A 22,101-nucleotide genomic window follows, 5' to 3' on the forward strand; every position below is an offset into this window, starting at 1 on the left:
AGTTGCCAATCCCTTCTCCAGGGGATCTTTCCAACCCAGGGATCGAACCCAGGTCTCCCACATTGCAGGCAGATTCTTTAACATCCGAGCCACCAGGGAAGCCCTATTTGCTCAGTCATGTTCAACTCTTTGCCACATAGACTGTAGCCCACCAGGCTCCTTTGTCTTTGGAATCCTCCAGGCAAGAATAGTGGAGTAGGTAGCCATTCCCTACAGGGGATCTTCTTGACCCAGGGATCGAACCTGAGTTTCCTGCACTGCAGGCAGATTCTTTACCATCTGAGCCACCATGGAAGCCCAGTACAAATGAATCTGTGTACAAAACAGAAACAGATTCATGGACATAAAAAACCTATTTATGGTTACCAGATAGAGAAAGTAAAGGGGGAAGAGGAAAATTAGAGGTATGGAATTCCCTTCTCCAGGGGATCTTCCAGACCCAGGGATCAAGCCCAGGTCTCTTGCATTGCCTGCAGATTCTTTGCCATCTGAACCACAAGGGAAGCCTAGATACAAACTACTACACATTAAATAGATACACAGATACACAGAGGATTTACTGTGTAGCACTGGGAACTAACTGTATTTAATATCTTCTAATAATTTTTAATGGAAAATAATCAGTAAAAATAATTGAGTCAATCTGCTGTACACCTATAATGTAAATCAAATATACTTCAATAAAAGAAAAATCCTAGTCCTGGGTTTCACTATTACAAAATAAATATAACACTATAGAAAATTTCCTCCACGCTCATAGGTGGTATCTTTGGAGGTGATTTTCAAATTATTGCTATGCTAACGGGCAGGAACATCTTTTGGCGTGAAAAGGCGTGAATAAACCATAATTTAGATAGAATGGCAGTTTCCCCTTTCCTGAGGCCACCTCATGCAAGATTTCCACATCCTAAATGTTTGTCAGAGGAAATCTTAGCAACTCGAGAGGGTTGTTGCATAAATATATACATTTATTTCTGGTGATTCTATGATTTAACATGTTTTAAATAATTCAATTCATGCAGGTATTCAAAGCACCTCAGATAAACACAGTGTTAGACTACGGTGTCCTCTAGCATTTAAAGGGTTTGCAATTGCCTGTGGCCTTCTTTAGAACAGACTTTCTCAGAACAAGCAGTTCAACTAGTCAGTCCTTTAGGGGCTTCCCCATGCAAATGGTGGGTTCTGCCAGCTTCATTCAATGGAAAAGTTCGCATCTCAGAGCAGTGTATCAGGCATTTTTGGTGTAACTAGTGTGATTCTCAGAAACTCAAAGGCTGCAATGGTGATGATCCTCAATAAATCCTTATTTGTTTTACTATCCTAATCTTTGCAAAAACTGTATAGGGCATAGCTGATAATGGTAGAAACCAGAAACAACCCTGTAGAAACTTTCAATACAATATCTGGTATGAGATAAATGCTACTGATGTGTGGAAAATGAATTCTGCCAATACCAATCATGAATGAGGATTAGAAGTATTTTATATTCATCTGGGAAGGGTAACAGTATAAACTGAAGGTCTTGCCCCAGAGATATATGAAGAAAATTTTATTTTCAGAAATTTTTTTTGAACAGCAGATTGGTTCATTATATTGATGACAATATGATAATTGATCCTGATAAGTACTGTGGGTACCTTTGTAAAGTTCATGTCTTCCACAGGATGCCAGAAAAACCCTATAAGAATTGCATTTTGGGTGGAGAAAAGGGAACTGTCTTGCACTGTTGGTGGGAATATAAATTGATACAGCCAGTATGGAAGACAGCATGGAGATTCCTTAAAAAACTAGGAATAAAACTACCATATGACCCAATAATCCCAATGCTGGGCATGTATCCTGAGAAAATCATAACTGAAGAAAGACACATGTATGCCAATGCTCACTGCAGCACTATTTATAACAGCTAGGACATGGAAGCAATGTAGATGTCCATCGACAGATGAATGGATAAAGAAGCTGCAGTACCTATATACAATGGAATATTACTCAGCCATAAAAAGGAACACATTTGAGTCAGTAGTAATGAGATGGATGAACCTAGAGCCTATTATACAGATTGAAGTAAGTCAGAAACAGAAAAACAAATATATGTTTATGCATATTTATGGAATCTAGAAAGATGGCACTGATAAATCTATTTGCAGGGTGGTGGTGGAGATGCAGACATAGAGAAAAGCCTTATGGACACAAAGCAGGGTAAGAAGAGGGTGGGACAAATGGAGAGAGTAGCATGGAAATATATATGCTAACATATGTTAAACTGATAGCCAGTGGGAATTTGCCGTGTGTTTCAGGGACCTCAAAATGGGACTCTGTGACAACCGAGCAGGATGGGATGGGGCAGGAGGCAGGAGGGAGTCTCAGGCGGAAGAAGACATATGTATATCTATGGCTGAGCCATGTTGATGTATGGCAGAAACCAACACAATTTTGTAATTATCCTTCAATTAAAAACAAATAAGTTAAAAATTGTATTTTGGGAGTGGGTAATTGTAACCTGTGGCAAGATAATATGTATTAAAAGTTGTTGGTATCAACACAAAGAAGAGTCACAGCTGGGTTTGCTGGAAAGAACAAAGTATTACTTTGAAATCATAGCTTTTTATTGAGCTAGGGACTAGATGGGATTTGGGTTTGACTAATTTTAAATTAGTTTGACTCTGGTTGGGAAAGGCTGAGAGTGTTCTACAAGAGGAAAGGAGGATAAAACAGGTAAATCATAAAACAGAAGTACAGAAGAAGAAATCATTAGCTGATAACCAAATCCAGATAACCATTTTCTTCTCCTCCTAGATACATGGCCTCACTTTTCAATTGACTGCAGTATTATGATTGAGGTTAGGATTGCAAGTGAAATACTAGCTCATAAGCACCTCACAGTTGGAAACCCCCATGAATTTCCCCCTTCCAGCTTGATCCAGATGAAAACACAATCACTGAAGAAAGTTATGTGTGGGGACTTCCCTGGCAGTCTAGTGGTTAAGACTTCACCTTCCACTGCAGGGGGTGCAGGTTCAATCTCTGGCTGGAGAGCTAGTATCCCACACTCCTCGTGGCCAAAACGCTAAGGCTTAAAGCAGAAGCAATACCGAATGCTATGTGTGGAAAATGCCTGAATGGTAAGATGGAGCCTAGGACTCTGCATCATCAGTGGGTAGAAGAGTCTATCAGTTAGGAACATGTGCTATATTCACCATGAATGGGAAATTAACTTCTATTTTGTCAAGTTACTTAGATATTAAAAATTATCTATAAGTTCAATTAATGTTACTGTAAATGATACACACATACAATGCAATAAAATTCCTTAACTGCATACAGTTAATTATTGGGTGTATTTCCCAGTACAGGGACATGTATATGAGGCTTAAGGATTTCAGTTGTTAACAGAAACGGACGTACAGACTTAGCGAACTTATGGTTACCAGTGGGTAGGGCGGAAGGGAGGGATAGTTAGGGAGTCTGGGATTGATATGTACACACTGCTATATTTAAAATGGGTGATGGAGCTTCCCTGGTGGTGCAGTGGGTGAGAGTCCGCCTTGCGGTGTGGGGGACACGGGTTTCATCTCAGGTCAGGAAACAGGGGACCCACATGCTGGGGAGCAACTGAGCCTGTGCATCACAACCGCAGAGTCCCCGCATCACAACTGCAGAGTCCCTGCATCACACCTTCAGAGTCCCTGCATCACAACTACAGAGTCCCTGCATCACAACTATAGAGTCCCTGCATCACAACTGCAGAGTCCCTGCATCACTACAGAGTCCCCGCATCACAACTGCAGAGTCCCCGCATCACACCTTCAGAGTCCCTGCATCACAACTACAGAGTCCCTGCATCACTACAGAGTCCCTGCATCACAACTGCAGAGAGTCCATGCATCACAGCTACAGAGTCCCTGCATCACTACAGAGTCCGTGCATCACACCTTCAGAGTCCCTGCATCACAACTACAGAGTCGCCGCATCACAACTGCAGAGTCCCCGCATCACTACAGAGTCCCCGCATCACAACTGCAGAGTCCCCGCATCACACCTTCAGAGTCCCTGCATCACAACTACAGAGTCCCTGCATCACTACAGAGTCCCTGCATCACAACTGCAGAGAGTCCATGCATCACAGCTACAGAGTCCCTGCATCACTACAGAGTCCGTGCATCACACCTTCAGAGTCCCTGCATCACAACTACAGAGTCGCCGCATCACAACTGCAGAGTCCCCGCATCACAACTGCAGAGTCCCTGCGTCACTACAGAGTCCCTGCATCACAGCTAGAGTCCCCGAATCACAATGGCAGAGTCCTTGTGTCCCAACAAAGGATCCCCCATGACACAAAGAGGATCCTGCGTGCCACCCTAAGACCTGACACAGTCATATAAATAAATTTAAAAAAACTTTTTAAACAGATAATCAGCAATGACCTACCATATAGCACAGGAAACTCTGCTCAGTACTGTATAACAAATTAAATGGGGAAAGAATTTGCAAAAGAATAGATACGTGTACACATGTATAACTGAGCCACTTTTCTGTACGCCTGAAACTAACACAACATTGTTAATCAACAATACTCCAATATAAAATAAAAAGCTAAAAAAGAATTTCAGTTATTATTTTATGTGCAATGAGAAATTATTAATAACATTTAAATGGGGGCAAACGTGTTACGGTGTGGTTCAGTTCAGTTCAGTTCAGTCGCTCAGTTGTGTCTGACTCTTTGCGACCCCATGAATAGCAGCATGCAGTATACATTTTATAAAAATCAGTCTGGTGTCAGTGTGGAAAATAGACTGGATGACTGTGTTAGGATTTGTAGATAGTATAGTTAGGAGGTTATTTAATAAGCCAGGCAAGAGACAAATGTATTTTAGATTTTAGTACTGACTGCATAAAAAAAAATATTGGATTTAAGACATCTTTGGTAGATGAATTCTTGGTTTGTGATCCTATTTTCTGTGACAGGAAACAGTGGAAAAATACCAGGTTTGAGGGCGAAATAGAGGATGACCACACTTTCCGATGTGGACGTGTTAATTCTAAGGTACCTTTGGGAGTTTCAAGTGAGCAAGGCAGGTAGGTAGCTGGGGAGCAGCAGCATTAGAAAAAAATAAGAGGAAGGAAAATAGCTTATTCTAAATTCTGTTCAGTGATATTTTTTAAACATGTCCCTGTAGTGAACTTTGAGGACATTATGTGTAGTTTTAATTGTTATAACTAGAAGTGTATGATGATTTGATAATTAGCTTACAATGCCCAGTAGAACAACTTTGACTTCATCCTACCTACTGGGAATATTCTGGAAGCATTAAGGGAATTTAAAAACTTTTTAAGAATATGTTTGCAAATAGGACACAGAAATGTTATATCCTTCCAGTTTTTCGTTTCTAAGGAAAAGCAATGCTTAAATAATTGTGCTTCACTTCTGTACCTTTTATGCTACTTTGAGAAAACCAGCACATTTTCAGTTTCCCATATTTTACAGGAGCTGGGTGAGGATGCAGATATTTTCATAATTTTCACTATTATAGATTTGTAATTTGTCTTAATGATTAAAAAAATATCTAAATAAGATAGTAAAATCCTAGACAGGCCTTTTCCTTTTTTTTATGTCAGCAAACAAAACCTGAGCAAGCAAGTAAATGTTTGTTTAAACATGAATATTTGTTAGAATTTTTGCTATATAGATAACACATTCATTGAGGCATTTTTAAATAATAAACTTTGATTAATAGAAGAATGACAAATAGAAAAAATAGCAGTGATAAGAAAAAATCAGAGTGCATTTTATAATACGAAGTTTTAAAAATTGAGATAAGCTATGCAGCCCAAAGTTAACTTATTTGTAATTTTTCAGAATGGGAATTCTGGCTTCAGGTTTATTATATATAACAAAAATTCTTTACTTTCATGGAATCATGAGTATGTATGCTAAAGTCACTAAAGATAAATCAAAAGACTCTTTGTGCTATCTAACTCTTGAGAAAAAAATTTCATAAAAGTTACTTTTTTTTGTCCAAATTATATTAATACATTATAGGAACTAAAGCAAAGATAGCAATGACTTGGTTATTTGAGGTTCCAAAAGGAGTTGGGTCAATGTATGCAGGGCAAATTTTTCTTAAGCTTCTTAATTTCCAATTAATATTTCTGATATATATATGCTGCTTTTCTCATGGAAATGTTATTCTTTCACTCTCCTCTATTTCGATATTTACTATCTCTGCTCTCTCTCCAGGAAAACCACTGCTATAAACTTAGTGTCTTTTATTCACATGTTTCTCCATGTAAAAGAGAGATTTAAAAAACACATTGCTTGTTTTACAATGATGAGACCATAGATTTTATACTTCTTTGGATCTTGCACTTCAGAGATAACTATATATTGTGGAAATTCCAAAATTAAAATTATGTAGCATAGCTCTTTTCTCATGACTGAGTTACATTTCTTAATATGAATGTACTCGGTCTATTTAACCATTCCATTATTGATGTGTCTGGGCTTTGTTGTTGTCCAGTTGCTAAGTCATGTGTGACTCTTTGCAGTCCCAGGCAACTGCAGCACACCAGGCTTCCTTGACCTTCACTGTCTCCCTGAGTTTGCTCAAACTCATGTCCATTGAGTCGGTGATACCATCCAACCATCTTGCCCTCTGTTGCCCTCCTTCTCCTCCTGCCCTCAATCTTTACCAGCATCGGGGTCTTTCCCAATGAGACAGCTCTTCACATCAGGTGGCCAAAGTACTGGAGCTTCAGCTTCAGTATCTGTCCTTCCAATGAATAAGGGTTGATTTCCTTTATGATTGACTGGTTTGATCTCCTTGATGTCCAAAGGACTCTCAAGAGTCCTCTCCAGCACCATGATTTGAAAGCATCAGATCTTTGGCGTTCAGTCTATTTTATGGTTCAACTCTCACATCCATACATGACTACTGGAAAAACCATAGCTTTGACTAGATGGACCTTTGTTGGCAAAGTGATGTCTTTGCTTTTTAATACGCTGCCTAGGTTTGTCACAGCTTTTCTTCCAAAGAGCAAGAGTCTTTAAACTCATGGCTGCAATCACCATCTACAGTGATTTTGGAACCCAGGAAAATAAAATCTGTCACTGTTTCTACCTTTTCCCCATCTATTTGCCATGAAGGGATGGACCGGATGCCATGATCTTACTTTTTTGAACACTGAGTTTTAAGCCAGCTGTTTTTCACTTTCCTCTTTCACCCTCATCAAGAGGATCTTTAGATCCTCTCATTTTCTGCCATTAGGATGGTATCATCTGCATATTTGAAGTTGTTGATATTTCTCCTGGCAATCTTGATGCCAGCTGTGAGTCATCCAGCCCAGTATTTTGCATGATATACTTTGCATATAAGTTAAATGAGCAGAATGACAGTATACGGCCTTGACATACTCCTTTCCCAATTTTGAGAACCCCATGAACAGCATGGTCTTTGCTACTCTGAATAATAATGCACGGACTATTTTTTGCCTATTTATCTTTGCATAGCAGTGCCTTTATTTCTAGAATATATATATATATGAGTAATAGGTGAAAGAATATATGTATTTTAAAATTACATGAGATCGTATAAAATTGCTTTTCAAAAAGGCTGTCATAATTCATAGTTGCACAAGTAACATATGAAAGTACCATTTTTCTCACTTCAGTCAACATTGAGTATTTTCATTCATTTTAATTCCCGCTATTCTGATACATGAGAAAGGAGGTATCCACCTGTTTGTATGTGTCTGTTCATGTGCACATGTGTGTATTTGTGACATAGAAATTTGAGCATATTTGCATTTTATTTATTGGTTATTTTGATTTATTCATCTGTAAACTTGCTTATTTTTATCATACTTTTATTCATCCTTCTATTAGATTATTTGCCTTTTTTATATCATACCTTTATTCATACTTCTGTTAGATTATTTGCCTTTTTTTATATCATACCTTTATTCATACTTCTATTAGATTTTTGCCTTTTTTTAAATCTATGTGCTGTGTACTTAGTCACCTCTTTGCAACCCCATGGACTATAGCCCACCAGGCTCCCCTGTCCATGGGATTCTCCAGGCAAGAACACTGGAGTGGGTTGCCATTCCCTTCTCCAGTTTTTATCTATACTTAAGTTGTTGTATATTATGGACATAAATCTATGTCTTTCATAAACATACAAGATATCTTTCCAAACTAATTCTATATGCTTTGACTCTGTTGGATATTGTTTTGCTGTGCATTCAAGCTATCTATTTTACTGGCTTTCTTCTCTTGGACAATAATTTCTCTGTTCCCTATGTTACATTCTCAATTACTTAGACAATATCTATGGTGTAGGGTAGGAGACTAACCTTATTTACCAATCCTTCCAGACAGATAGCAGACAGTGTCAGCATAACCCATTAAATCAATTGTCCTTTTCCTACTGAACTGAAATATCATATTTGTTTAATGACACATTCCCATGTATATTGGAACCTACTTTTGAGCTCTGCATTCTGTGCCCTGATGCTCTGGCTTTTTCTTATGCCACTATCTTAATGTTTTGATTATTACGTCTCTACATTATTGTTCAACATCTGTTAAGGTATTCTGGACCATGTTTATATTTTTCTTGGGCAGAAGGAGAAGTTACTTCTACCATATGAATTTTGATTCTAAAAACTGTAAGTTACCCATGTTAGATGGAAAAGGATTTGCATGAAATTTACTTGTCAATTTAGGTGAATATAATTTTAAAACATTTTATCACAGATGATTTTGAATGTTTATAAAAGCAGATAAGTGAAGGTACAAATTAAGAGCCACTAATTAAATGAGAAGCACGTCTCATATGTCAGTAATGTAAAAATTCACTGTTTTTGTGACTCTGTGAATTTTCCCTAACTTATTCTTTCATTTTAGAGATTAGCTGGTCAGATATGGAAAAAGAAAATACGACTCTGGTGACGGAGTTTGTTCTCACAGGACTCACAGATCTCCCAGGGCTGCAGGTCCCCCTGTTCCTGGTGTTCCTGGTCATCTACCTCACCACCATGGCGGGCAACCTTGGACTGATTTTTCTCATCTGGAAGGACCCCCATCTTCACACCCCCATGTACTCATTCCTGGGCAGCTTGGCCTTTGCAGATGCTTGCTCTTCATCTTCTGTGACTCCCAAGATGCTTATGAATTTTTTGTCCAGGGATCATATATCCCTCATTGAATGCATCACCCAATTCTATGTTTTTGCTTTTAGTGCCACCACAGAAAGTTTCCTCCTGGTGGTGATGGCCTATGACCGCTATGCAGCCATATGCAGCCCCTTGCTTTACCCAGTGGTGATGTCTGACAGACTCTGCACTTGGCTGATAAGTGCATCATATGTGATTGGTTTTCTGCATCCTATGATACATGTAGGATTATTATTTAGATTAACTTTCTGCAGGTCCAACATAATACATCATTTCTACTGTGAAATCTTGCCACTTTTTACAATTTCTTGCACTGATCCATCTATTAATGCTTTGGTGCTTTTTATTTCTGCCTCTTTTATACAAGCTTCTACTTTTATGACCATCATGGTCTCTTATGCCTGTGTCCTCTTTGCCATCCTGAGAAAGAAGTCTGAAAAGGGCAGGAGCAAGGCCTTCTCCACGTGCAGCGCCCACCTTCTTTCTGTTTCCTTGTTCTATGGTACTCTCTTCTTCATGTATGTGCGTCCTGGGTCTGGCCCTGATCAGTATCAGGATAAAATGTATTCACTGTTCTACACGATTATAATTCCCCTGCTAAACCCCTTTATTTATAGCCTAAGAAACAAAGAAGTTTTACTTGCATGTAGAAAACTGATGAAGAAATAAATATTTATTAGGAAATCTTTTATTATCCTTTACTTTTTCCTCTTTTTAAATAAAGCATAATGACTGGCTGTGGATTTTCACATAGTAAGGATTGAATGAACAGTTGTTAAATGCATTAATAATAATATTTACACTAGCTATACTTGTCTTAGTTATAAGTTAATCATAAAAATAATTAATGAACAATAAGAACAGTCATCACTGACTTTTTCTTGTTGTTTTAAATTCATCTCTAAGGATGAAACTGACACTGAATCCCCCAAATTATTAGGCCTTTGTAACATGAAAAAGCTCATGTGTTTCCAGAAACACATATTTAAAACTCTCGAACTTATATTCTTTTAGAGGAAGATGGTCTGTGTAAATGCTCTTTTGAAAATGTACTCATGCTCTCCAAAATAATTCTTGAACAAGTAATTTTTCAAAAACTTATATGCACATCAAATACTGTTAGACTAAATATGGCAACATATATTCCTCTTGAGGAACTTGAATATTTCTAGATTTAAAAGTTTTGAAAATTACCTGAGATTTCCCTTGCATTTAATGAAAGATATTAAATTAGCAAATAGTTAATGAATTTTCCTGCAAGATAATAAAATGTTTAGTCTTCAAAAATTTTTTTTTTAATTTATTAAGTAATCTTATTGAGTACCTTGTTCCGGGTGTACATACACCAGCTGCATACAGTTCCCCACCCTAGAATTGACAACAACCTGAAATAGCACAGTTCTTGTTCAACTCACAATTACATAATTTTTTCCCCTGGCGTTATTGTATATGACCTTGTCAATATCCTAGTGAACAATAAAGGAAAAGATGTTTCTATATATATGACACGTTTTCCTCACCCCTAGTCTATGTTTTTATTTAAAGAAATAAACTGTTGAATCATACCACACAAAAGCCCCAAGGTAGGTAAGGCTGACTTTAGGATGTCCACAGACCTTCATTTTCCCTAGACCCTGGTTCCTCTCCCTGCATCTGAGCTCTGCCTTCTGCTGTGCGGGCTCATTTTAAGCAAGTTGTTCTCTGTTTGCTAATTTTCTTAGGAATTCCTATCCCCATCTCTCTGCAGTCAAGGCTGTCAGGAAGCATTTAACAAGAGGCTTCCTGCGTGCTGTTTTGGATCTGTCAGGAACCCTCTGGCCCTTATTAATAATTAAGAGGAGAGGCATGCCTTTCCCGGGGCTGAGGAATCCAGGCATTTCTCATTATGGTGATAAGTACCCTCTTTCTTTTTATGGACCATACGGTAAAAGGTGATTGTTTGCAACTCTCTCTTTGATAGGGATCCTCTTATGTTTTGTAAGTCTGGAATTTTAATCTTTATCTTTGCTGAGAATAACCACCTTGTAAGACAGTATATATGTCCACATCATGTTGATTAAAACACCTTTGCTTCATCAGAGCTTGGGTCCCCGTGTCTTTCTTTCTCTCTCTATCTCTGTATTTCTGGCTAACTCCTTGGAGCGCAGAGGCCGGCTGAGCTCACTTTCTTGCCAGGGCTTCTAAGACCCTCTCGAGAAGGCGCCCTGTGCCTTCACCCCCTCGAGAGGGCGCCTGGTGCCCACGTGCAGCAGCGCGAGCCCTAGGAACAGGACTCTATTGGCTTTCCGCCTAAACCAGGGGACATCAGCCTCTTCCTCTCTCTTACTTTCTTATCATCGACTCCAGACCACCAGGTTCCGGTCCATTAAAGGACCAACAAAGGCCAGTGGCAAAGTTTTCTCCCTCTTTTTTTAATGTGCTATACACTGGTCTTAGCTATATCATGCTCAATCACTTCAGTCGTGTCCGACTCTTTTCGACCCTAAGGGCTGTAGCCTGCCAGGCTCCTCTGTCCACGGGATTCCGCAGGCAAGAATAATGGAATGGGTTGCCATGCCCTTCTCCTGGGGCTCTTCCTGACCCAGGGATTGAACCTGCGTTTCTTATGTCTGCTTCATTGGCAGACAGGTTCTTTACCACTAGTACCACCATATGCATGCAGTGGCTATATGTTAATATATACACTTTCTCTGTTACCTTATACCTTTATCACTTCTGAAATACTGATACTAATTTGGGGTAGAATCTAGAGGCAGACGATTACTTTTCAACCCTTCTGTCAGCACATGATGATACATGTCAGGATCTGCCATCATCCCGTCTACATGTCAAGACTGCCATCTTACAGTCCTTCTGGTGAAAACCAGTCACAAGAAGTTCCAAAGTCAACAGGATAAAGAAAGTGAAGTCGCTCAGTCGTGTCCAACTCTTTGCGACCCCATGGACTGTAGCCTACCACGCTCCTCCATCCATGGGATTTTCCAGGCAAGAGTACTGGAGTGGGTTGCCATTTCCTTCTCCAGAGGATCTTCCCAACCCAGGGATCGAACCTGGGTCTCCTGCATTGTAGGCAGAGGCTCGTCTGAGCCACCAGGGAAGTCAATAGGATGATATTTTTGTAAATTAAACAATAAAATTTTAATTTCTCATTTTTAGCATGTTTCTTTTCATGGTGGAAAAAGCTAGCAATTGCTTTTCATCAATTCTAAAGGGTAGAGTTTCTAAATTCATTTATTTCCTTCTTTGGTATATGTTGATATGCCAGGTTTGGTGAATTTACCTTTCTTGTTTTTTCTGTATATAACTAGAGGATTTAACCTTGGTAGTCTGTTAAAAGGAAGACATTTCATAATAGGGGGGAAAGTCTACCTCATCTGGCCCTAGGAGATGATGAGGGAAAAACAGAAGATGCAATGGTAGGGGAGGACTCAGACATGCAGGTTTTAATCCCCCATCTGGAGAGGCTGGGGGTTTGGAAAGTAAAGAGGAAAATTAGATGGGTATGAGTAGTGTGTTATCTATTGCCATTTTAACAAATTAGCACTGTGGCTTAAAAAATTAGCCACAGAAAGCTTAGTGATTTAAAACAATACTAATTTATTATATTACCTTTCTGTAGTGCAGAAGTCTTTTAAAAAATTTATTTATTGTAAATTGGAGGATAATTGCTTTACAATATTGTGTTGGTTTCTGCCATACATCCACATGAATCAGCCATAAGTACACATCCGCCCCCTCCCTTTGAACTGCCCCTTCACCTCCCACCCCATCCCACCCCTCTAGGTTGCCACAGACCATTGGTTTGGGCTCCCTGTGTTATGCAGCAGATTCCCACTGGCTACCCATTTTACATATGGTAATGTATGTGTTTCCATGCTACTCTCTCAACTCGTCCCACCCTCTCCTTCCCCCACTGTGTCCACACGTCTGTTCTCTATGTCCACATCACCACTGCTGCCTTGCGAACAGGTTCATCGGTACCATCTTTCTAGATTCGATATATATGCGTTTATATACAGCATTTTTCTCTTTCTGACTTAATTCCCTCTGTACAATAGGCTCTGTGTTCATCCATCTCATTGGAATTGATTCAAATGTGTCCCTTTATATGGCTGAGTAATATTCCATTGTATGTATGTACCACAGCTTTTTACCCATTCATCTGTCAATGGGTATCTAGGTTGTTTCCATGACCTAGCTATCGTAAATAGTGTCGCATGTAGTGCAGAAATCTGACATAGATCTCACTGGAGTAAAATCAAGGTATCAGTAGGGCTGAATCCCTTTCTGTATTCTGTGGGAAATAATTGTTTCCTTTCCTTTTCCAGCTTCTAGAGACTGTCCACATTCTTTGGCTCAGAGGCCTCTTCCTCTACCATCAAAGCCAGCACTGTTGCATCTCTCTGTGCCTGACTTTTGTAGTTACATTTTCTTTTGACCCTGATCCTTCTGTTTCCCTCTTCCACTTTAAGCACCCTTGTGATTGCACTGGACCCACCCAGATAAATAAAGATAATCTCCCTATTTTAAGGTCTGCTGCAACACTAACTCCCTTTTTGCTATGCAACATAACATTTTTGCAGGATCACATCTTTGTGGAGGCATTATTTTGTTCATCCCAAAAAGTTTTAGAAAAGAGCTACTTATGCCTAAATTCCAGTTTAGGGCCTGAAAAGGAATCATGTCTGGCTCTGATCCTTCCTTTTCTGCTTCTATTCAACAAAATATTAGAGGTCCTAGCTACAGTAATCAAATAAGAAAAAGAAATAAAAGGTATCCAAATTGGAAGGGAAAAGTCAAAATTGTCACCATTTTTGGTGATGATAAGCTATGCAGAGAACCCTAACATCTCCACACAAACATATTAGAACTAATAATGAATTCAGCAAAGAAGCAGGATACAAGATTAAAACACATATATGCTTGCATTTCTTTATACTAACAATGAAATATCAGAAAGAGAGTAAAAAAAAAAAATATATATATATATATATCAGAAAGAGAGAGTGAAAAAATCCCATTAAAAAGCATCAGCAAAACACCTTAGGAATAAACTTAACCAAGGGGGTGAAAGACACATATGCTGAAAACCATAAAACATTGATAAAGGAAATTGAAGATATTCAAGGAAATGGAAAGATATCCCATGCCCTTGTGTTGGAAGAATATTGTCAAAATGACCATACCACCGAAAGCAATCTACAGATTTAATGTGATCCCTATCAAAATACTCATGACATTTTCACAGAATTAGAACAAATAATCCTAAAGTTTATATAGAACCACAAAAGACCCAGAACTGCCAAAGCAACTCTGAGAGAAAAGAAAAAAGGTAGAGACATAACTCTCCAGTCTTCACGCTATACTACAAATCAGCATAGTATTGGCACAAAAATAGACATAAAGATAAATGGTACAGAATCACTCACCTACAGTCAGTTAATCTTTGATAGAGGAGACAAAAGTATACAAGAGAGAAAAGATAGTCTCTTCAAGAAGTAGTGTTAAGTTGGACAGCTACATGTGAATCATGAAATTAGAACACTCTCTCACACCATATACAAAAATAAACTCAAAATGGTTTAAAGACCTAACAGTGAGACATGAAACCAGCTTCCCTAGTGGTGAAGAATCCCCCTGCCAGTGCAGGAGACACAGGTTCTATCTCTGGTCTGGGAGGATCCCACAAACCACAAAGAAATGAAGCCAGTGAACCACAACTATTGAGCTTCTGCTCTAGAGCCCAGCAACTGCAACCACGGAGCCCACGTGCCAAAACTAATGAAGCCCATTAGTTTCATTCCAGGGCCCACGGTCTGAAACAAGAGAAGTCACCATAATGAGAGGCCTGCACACCATGACTAGAGAGTTGCCGGTGATCCCCGCAACTAGAGAAAAAGCTAGCACAGCAACAGAGATGCAATAGCCAAAATAAATAAATTAAAGAAAACATAGCCAAATGGGACTTCATCAAAAATTTTTTAAAAAAGACATGAAGCCACAAAAAATCTAGAAGAGAACATAGGCAAAACCTTCTCTGACATAAATCATAGCAATATTTTCTTAGATCATTTCTGCAAGGCAAAAGAAATGAAAGCAAAAATAAGCAAATGGGACCTAATTCAACTTCAAAGCTTTTAAATAACAAGGAAACCATTAACAAAATAAAAAGACAATCTACAGAATGGGAGAAAATACTTGCAAATGATGTGACTAACAAGGGGTTACTATCCAAAATATACAAATAATTCAAACATTCAATATTGAAAAAAAAAAACCCAATCAAAAAATGGACAGAATTCTTGAATAGACACTTCTCCAAAGAGAATGGTCAACAGGCACATAAAAAGATGCACAATATTACTAATTATTAGAGAAATGCAAATCAAAACCATAATGCAATATTACCTCACACTGGTCAAAATGGTTATCATCAAAAAGTGTACAGACAGTAAATGCTGGAGAGGATGTACAGAAAAGGAATCCTGTGTACACTGTTGAAGGGAATGTAAACTGGTGCAGCACCTCTGAAAAAGAGTATGGAGTTTCCTTAAAAAACTAAAACTACAGGTACCATATGATCCAGCAATCCCACTCCTGGATATATCTGCTTAAGATGAAAACTCCAATTAAAAAACATACGTGCATCCCAATGTTCATCAGTTCAGTTCAGTTCAGTCACTTGGTTGTGTCTGACTCTTTGTGACCCCATAGACTGCAGCACTCCAGGCCTCCCTGTCCACCACCAACTCCCGGAGCTTACTCAAACTCATCTCCATTGAGTTGGTGATGCCATCCAACCACCTCATCCTCTGTCATCCCCTTCTCCTCCTGCCTACAATCTTTCTCAGCATCAGGGTCTTTACATATGAGTCAGTTCTTCGCATCAGGTGGCCAAAGTATTGGAGTTTCAGCTTCAGTATCAGCCTTCCAATGACTATTCAGAACTGATTTCCTTTAGGATTGACTGGTTGGATTTCCTTGCAGTCTAAGGGACTCTCAAGAGTCTTCTTCAACATCACAGTTCAAAAGCATCAATTCTTCAGCACTCAGCTTTCTTTATAGTCCAACTCTCACATCCATACATGACCACTGAAAAAACCATAGCCTTGACTAGACGAACCTTTATTGACAAGGTAATCTCTCTGCTTTTTAATATGCTGTCTAGGTTGGTCATAACTTTCCTTCCAAGGAGCAAGAGTCTTCTAATATCATGGCTGCAGTCACCATCTGCAGTGATTTTGGAGTCCAAAAAGACAGTCTGTCACTGTTTCCACTGTTTCCCCATCTATTTGCCATGAAGTGATAGGACTAGATGCCATGATCTTAGTTTTCTGAATGTTGAGCTTTAAGCCGACTTTTTCACTCTCCTCTTTTACTTTCATCAAGAGGCTCTTTAGTTCTTCTTCACTTTCTGCCATGATGGTGGTGTCATCTGTGTATCTGAGGTTATTGATATTTCTCCTGGCAATATTGATTCCAGCTTGTGCTTCATCCAGCCTGGCATTCTGCATGATGTATTCTGAATATAACTTAAATAAGTAAGGTGACAATATACAGCCTTGACATACTCCTTTTCCTATTTGGAACCAGTCTGTTGTTCCATGTCCCATTTTAACTGTTGCTTCTTGACCTGCATACAGATTTCTCAGGAGGCAGGTCAGGTGTTCATAGCAGCACTCTTTACAATAGTCCAGACATGGAAATAACTGCCACAGTGCCCATCAATATATGATTGACTTAACATATTTTAGGAAGATAACTCAACCATAAAAAAGAATAAAACTTGCCATTTGCAGCAACAAATGGACCTAGAGTATATTATACTAAGTAAAGAGGGACAGACAAGGCAAATATATCACTTATAAGTGGAATATAAAACATAATACAAATGAATCTATATACAAAACAGAAACAGACTCATAGAAAATAAATTTATGGTTACCATATGGGAAAGTAGAGGAGGAGTAGGAGTATAAGATTAATTGACACAAACTACTGTACAGGAGACAGGGATCAATACCATCCGCAAGAAAAAGAAATGCAAAAAAGCAAAATAGCTGGAGGAGGCCTTAGCAAATAGCTGTGAAGAGAAGTGAAAGGCAAAGGAGAAAAGGAAAGATACACTCATTTGAATTCAGAGTTCCAAAGAATAGCAAGGAAGATAAGAAAGCCTTCCTCAGTGATCAGTGCAAAGAAATAGAGGAAAACAATAGAATGGGAAAGACTAGAGATCTCTTCAAGAAAATTAGAGATACCAAGGGAAAATTTCATGCAAAGATGGACTCAATAAAGGACAGAAATGGTATAGACCTAACAGAAGCAGAAGATATTAAGAAGAGGTGGCCATAATACACAGAAGAACTGTACAAAAAAGATCTGCATGACCCAAATAATCACGAAGGTGTGATCACTCACCTAGAGCCAGACATCCTGGAATGTGAAGTCAAGTGGGCCTTAGGAAGCATCTCTATGAACAAAGCTAGTGGAGGTAATGGAATTCCAGTTGAGCTATTTCAAGTCCTAAAAGATGAGGCTGTGAAAGTGCTGCGCTCAATAGGCCAGCAAATTTGGAAAACTCAGCAGTGGCCACAGGACTAGAAAAGGTCAGTTTTCATTCCAATCTCTAAGAAAAGCAATGCCAAAGAGTGTTCAAATTACTGCACAATTGTACTCATCTCACATGCTAGTAAAGTAATGCTCAAAATTCTCCAAGCCAGGCTTCAGCAATATGTGAACTGTGAACTTCCAGATGTTCAAGCTGGTTTTAGAAAAGGCAGAGGAACCAGAGATCAAATTGCCAACATCTGCTGGATCATGAAAAAAGCAAGAGCGTTCCAGAAAAACATCTATTTCTGCTTTATTGACTATGCCAAAGCCTTTTGACTGTGTGGATCACAATAAACTGTGGAAAATTCTGAAAGAGATGGGAATACCAAACCACCTGATCTGCCTCTTTAGAAACCTGTATGCAGGTCAGGAAGCAACAGTTACAACTGGACATGGAACAACAGACTGGTTCCAAATAGGAAAAGGAGTACGTCAAGGCTGTATATTGTCACCCTGATTATTTAACTTATATGCAGAGTACATCAGGATAAACGCTGGGCTGGATGAAGCACAAGCTGGAATCAAGGTTGCCAGGAGAAATATCAATAACCTCAGATATGCAGACGACACCACCCTTATGGTAGAAAGTGAAGAAGAACTAAAGAGCCTCTTGATGAAAATGAAAGAAGAGAGTGAAAAAGTTGGCTTAAAGCTCAACATTCAGAAAACTAACATCATGGCATCTGGTCCCGTCACTTTATGGCAAATAGATGGGGAAACAGTGGAAACAGTGGCTGACTTTATTTGGGGGGGGGCTCCAAAATCACTGCAGATGGTGATTGCAGCCATGAAATTAAAAGACTCTTGCTCCTTGGAAGGAAAGTTATGACCAACCTAGACAGCATATTAAAAAGCATAGACATTACTTGGTCAACAAAGGTCTGTCTTGTCAAGGCTATTGTTTTCCCAGTAGTCATGTGTGGATGTGAGAGTTGGACTATAAAGAAAGCTGAGTGCTGAAGAATTGATGCTTTTTAACTGTGGTGTTGGAGAAGACTCTTGAGAGTCCCTTGGACTGCAAGGAGATCCAACCAGTCCATCCTAAAGGAGATCAGTCCTGGCTGTTCATTGGAAGGATTGATGCTGAAGCCGAAACTCCAATACTTTGGCCACCTGATGCAAAGAGTTGACTCATTTGGAAAGACCCTGATGCTGGGAAAGATTGAGGACAGGAGGAGAAGGGGATGACAGAGGATGAGATGGTTGGATGGCATCACCAACTCAATGGAGATGAGTTTGAGTAAGCTATAGGATTGGTGATGGACAGGGAGGCCTGGCGTGCTGTGGTCCATGGGATCATGAAGTGTTGGACAGGACTGAGCAACTGAACTGAACTGAATGCAAGGAAGTGCCATAGCTGAGTTTGATGGAGAGAACAAAGTATCACCTTGAAATCCTAGCTTTTTGTTGAGTTAGGGACGAAATAAGAATTGGGTTTGACTGCCTTGAAGAAAGGCTAAGAGTATTCTATACATAAGAAGGAGGGTCTAGACTAGTCTAACCTCGTGGAGTCCATACGCAGGACTAGGTACCTCCCTTCAGGAGTGCCATGTGGTGCTGCCCAGTGATTGTCTTAGTCACTCCGCTGTGTCCAACATTTGTGACCCCATGGACTGTGGCCCACCAGCCTCCTTCGCCCATGGGATTTTTCAGGCAAGAAGACTGGAGTGGGTTGCCATTTCCTCCTTCCGGGGATCTTGCAGAGCCAGGGATCCAACCTGCATTTCCTGCGTCTCCTGCATTGTAGGCAGATTCTTTACTTGCTGAACCATGGAGGGAGCCTCAAGAAGGAGGGTAAAAAAGGTTAATGATAATCAGAAGAAGTAAAGTTGAAGAAACAATCAGCCTATAACCAAATCCATGTTCTTCTCTTCCTATATACACAGTCTCCCTTTTCGGTACACTGCAGTATTATGATTGATTTTAGGATTGAAAGTGATATACATCACTTACATTTCTAGTTCATAATCCCCTCACAGTCAGAATCCCCTGTGAATTTTCCCCTTCCAGCTGAAACAGATGAGAACTGGATCAATGAAGAAAGTCATGTGTAGGGACTTTCCTGGCAGTCTAGTGGTTAAGACTTCCCCTTCCACTGCAGTGGATGCAGGTTGAATCCCTGACTGGAGAGCTAGGATCTCACACGCCTCGTGGCCAAAATGCCAAGGCTTAAAGCAGAAACAATACTGAAACTTACGTGTGGAAAATGCCTGAATGATAAGATGGAGTCTAGAACTTTGAATCATCAGTTGGGGTAGAGGAGTCTATCAATTAGGAACATGTGATTTATATTTATCGTGAATGAGAAATTAACTTCTATTTTGTCAGTTTACTTAGATATTGAAAAATATCTGTAAGTTCAGTTAACGTTACTATAAAAAATACACACATACAATGCAATAAAATTCCTTAACTGCACTCACTCAATTATTGGGCCTATTCCTCAGTACAGGGACATGAATATGAGGCTTAAGGATTTCAGTTGTTAACAGAAACAGTCCTACAGACTTAGAGAGTGAATTTATGGTGACCAGAGGGTTAGGGGTCAGGGAGAGGGCTAGATCGGGAGTCCGGGATTGATACATAGACACTGCTATATTTAAAATGGGTGATGGAGCTTCCCTGGTGGTGCAGTGATTAAGAGTCTGCCTTGGAGTATGAGGGGACATGGGTTTGATCCCTGGGCAGGGAACAGGGGTCCCACATGCTGGGGAGCAGCCGAGCCCCTGTGCCGCAACTACAGAGTCCATGCTCCACAACTGCAGAGCCAGTAGTGACAGGGTGTAGTTATGCAACCCCAGAGTCCGCAGAATAGATACGTGTACATGTATAACTGAGTCACTTTTCTGTACACCTGAAACTAACACAACATTGTTAATCAGCAATACTCCAGTATAAAATAAAAAGCTAAAAAAAGAATTTCAGTTGTCATTTTATGTGCAATGAGAAATTATGAACAACATTTAAATGGGGGCAAGCACGTGTTATGGTGTGGTAGTGAAACAGTATACATTTTATAAAAACCAGTCCTGTGTCACTGTGGAAAATAGATAGGATGACTGTGTTAGGAGATGCAGATAGTAGAGTTAGGAGGTTATTTAATAAGCCAGGGAAGAGACGAATGTATTTTAGATTTTAGTACTGACTGCATAAAAAGAAATATTGGATTTAAGACGTCATTGGTAGAGCAAATCCTGGTTTGTGACCCTATTTTCTGTGACAGGAAACCCTGGAGGAATACCAGATTTGACGGCGGAATAGAGGATGACCACACTTTCCGATTTGGACGTGTTACTTCAGGTACCTTTGGGAGTTTCAAGTGAGCAAGTCAGGTAGGTAGTTGGGGAGTGGCAGCATTAAAAAAAAAAAAAAGAGGAAGGAAAGCAAGCTTATTCTAAATTCTGTTCAGAGATATTTTTAAACATGTCCCAGAGTGAACCTTGAGGGCACAATGAGAGTTTTAATTGTTATAACTATAAGGGTATGATGATTTGATGATTAGCTCACAATGCCCAGCAGAACAACTTTGACTTCATCTTACCTACTGGGAATACCTTGGAAGCATTAAGGGAATTTCAGAACTTTTTAAGAATGGGTTTGCAAATAGGAGAAAGAAATGTTACATTCTTCCAGTTTTATGTTTCCAAGAAAAAGCAATGCATAAAGAATTGTGCTTCATTTCTGTACCTTTTATGTTACTTTAAGAAAACCAGCACATTTTCAGTTTCTCATATTTTACAGGAGTTGGGTGAGGATGCAGACATTTTCATATTTTCATTATTATAGCTTTGTAATTTGTCTGTATGATAAGAAAATATCTAAGTAAGATATTAAAACCCTAGACAGGCCTTTTTCTTTTTTAAGCCAGCAAACAAAATCTGGGCAAGCAAGTAAATGTTTGTCTAAACATGAATATTTCTGTTAGAATTTTTGCTGTGTAGATAACACATTTATTGAGATATTTCTTAATAAGAAACTTTGTTAATAGAAGAATTAAAAATAGAAAAAATAGTAGTGATAAGAAAAAAATCAAGGTTTATTTTATAAATATGAAGTTTTAAAAATTGAGACATAAGCTATGAGCCCTAAAGTTAACTTACTTGTAATTTTCAGAATGGGAATTCTGGCTTCAGGCTTATTATATATAATAAAAATTCTTTAATTTCATGGAATCATGAATATATACACTAAAGTCACTAAAGATAACTTTAAAAGGCTCTGTGCTATCTAACTCTTGAAAAAAAATTCACAAAAGTTACTATTCTTGTCTAAATTATATTAATACATTATAGGAACTAAGAGTAAGGATAGCAATGA

At 39.0% G+C, this 22,101-nt stretch overlaps 1 protein-coding gene across 1 annotated transcript; it reads left to right on the plus strand.

The window, feature by feature from the left end:
• Nucleotides 1–8,922: 8,922 nt before the first annotated feature.
• LOC122428887 (olfactory receptor 5AC1-like) lies at nt 8,923–9,843 on the plus strand. Its single transcript, XM_043449023.1, has one exon. The coding sequence runs from the start codon at nt 8,923–8,925 to the stop codon at nt 9,841–9,843; it is 921 nt and encodes a 306-aa protein (XP_043304958.1).
• The last annotated feature ends 12,258 nt before the right edge of the window (nt 9,844–22,101 follow it).

This window comes from Cervus canadensis, chromosome 27 (assembly GCF_019320065.1).
Source record: "Cervus canadensis isolate Bull #8, Minnesota chromosome 27, ASM1932006v1, whole genome shotgun sequence".
In the NCBI taxonomy this organism is placed as follows: Eukaryota; Metazoa; Chordata; class Mammalia; order Artiodactyla; family Cervidae; genus Cervus; species Cervus canadensis.

What these genes read in the sequence shown, in the direction of transcription:
- LOC122428887 (XM_043449023.1), top strand. Translation starts at nt 8,923, where the DNA reads ATGGAAAAAGAAAATACGACTCTGGTGACGGAGTTTGTTCTCACAGGA.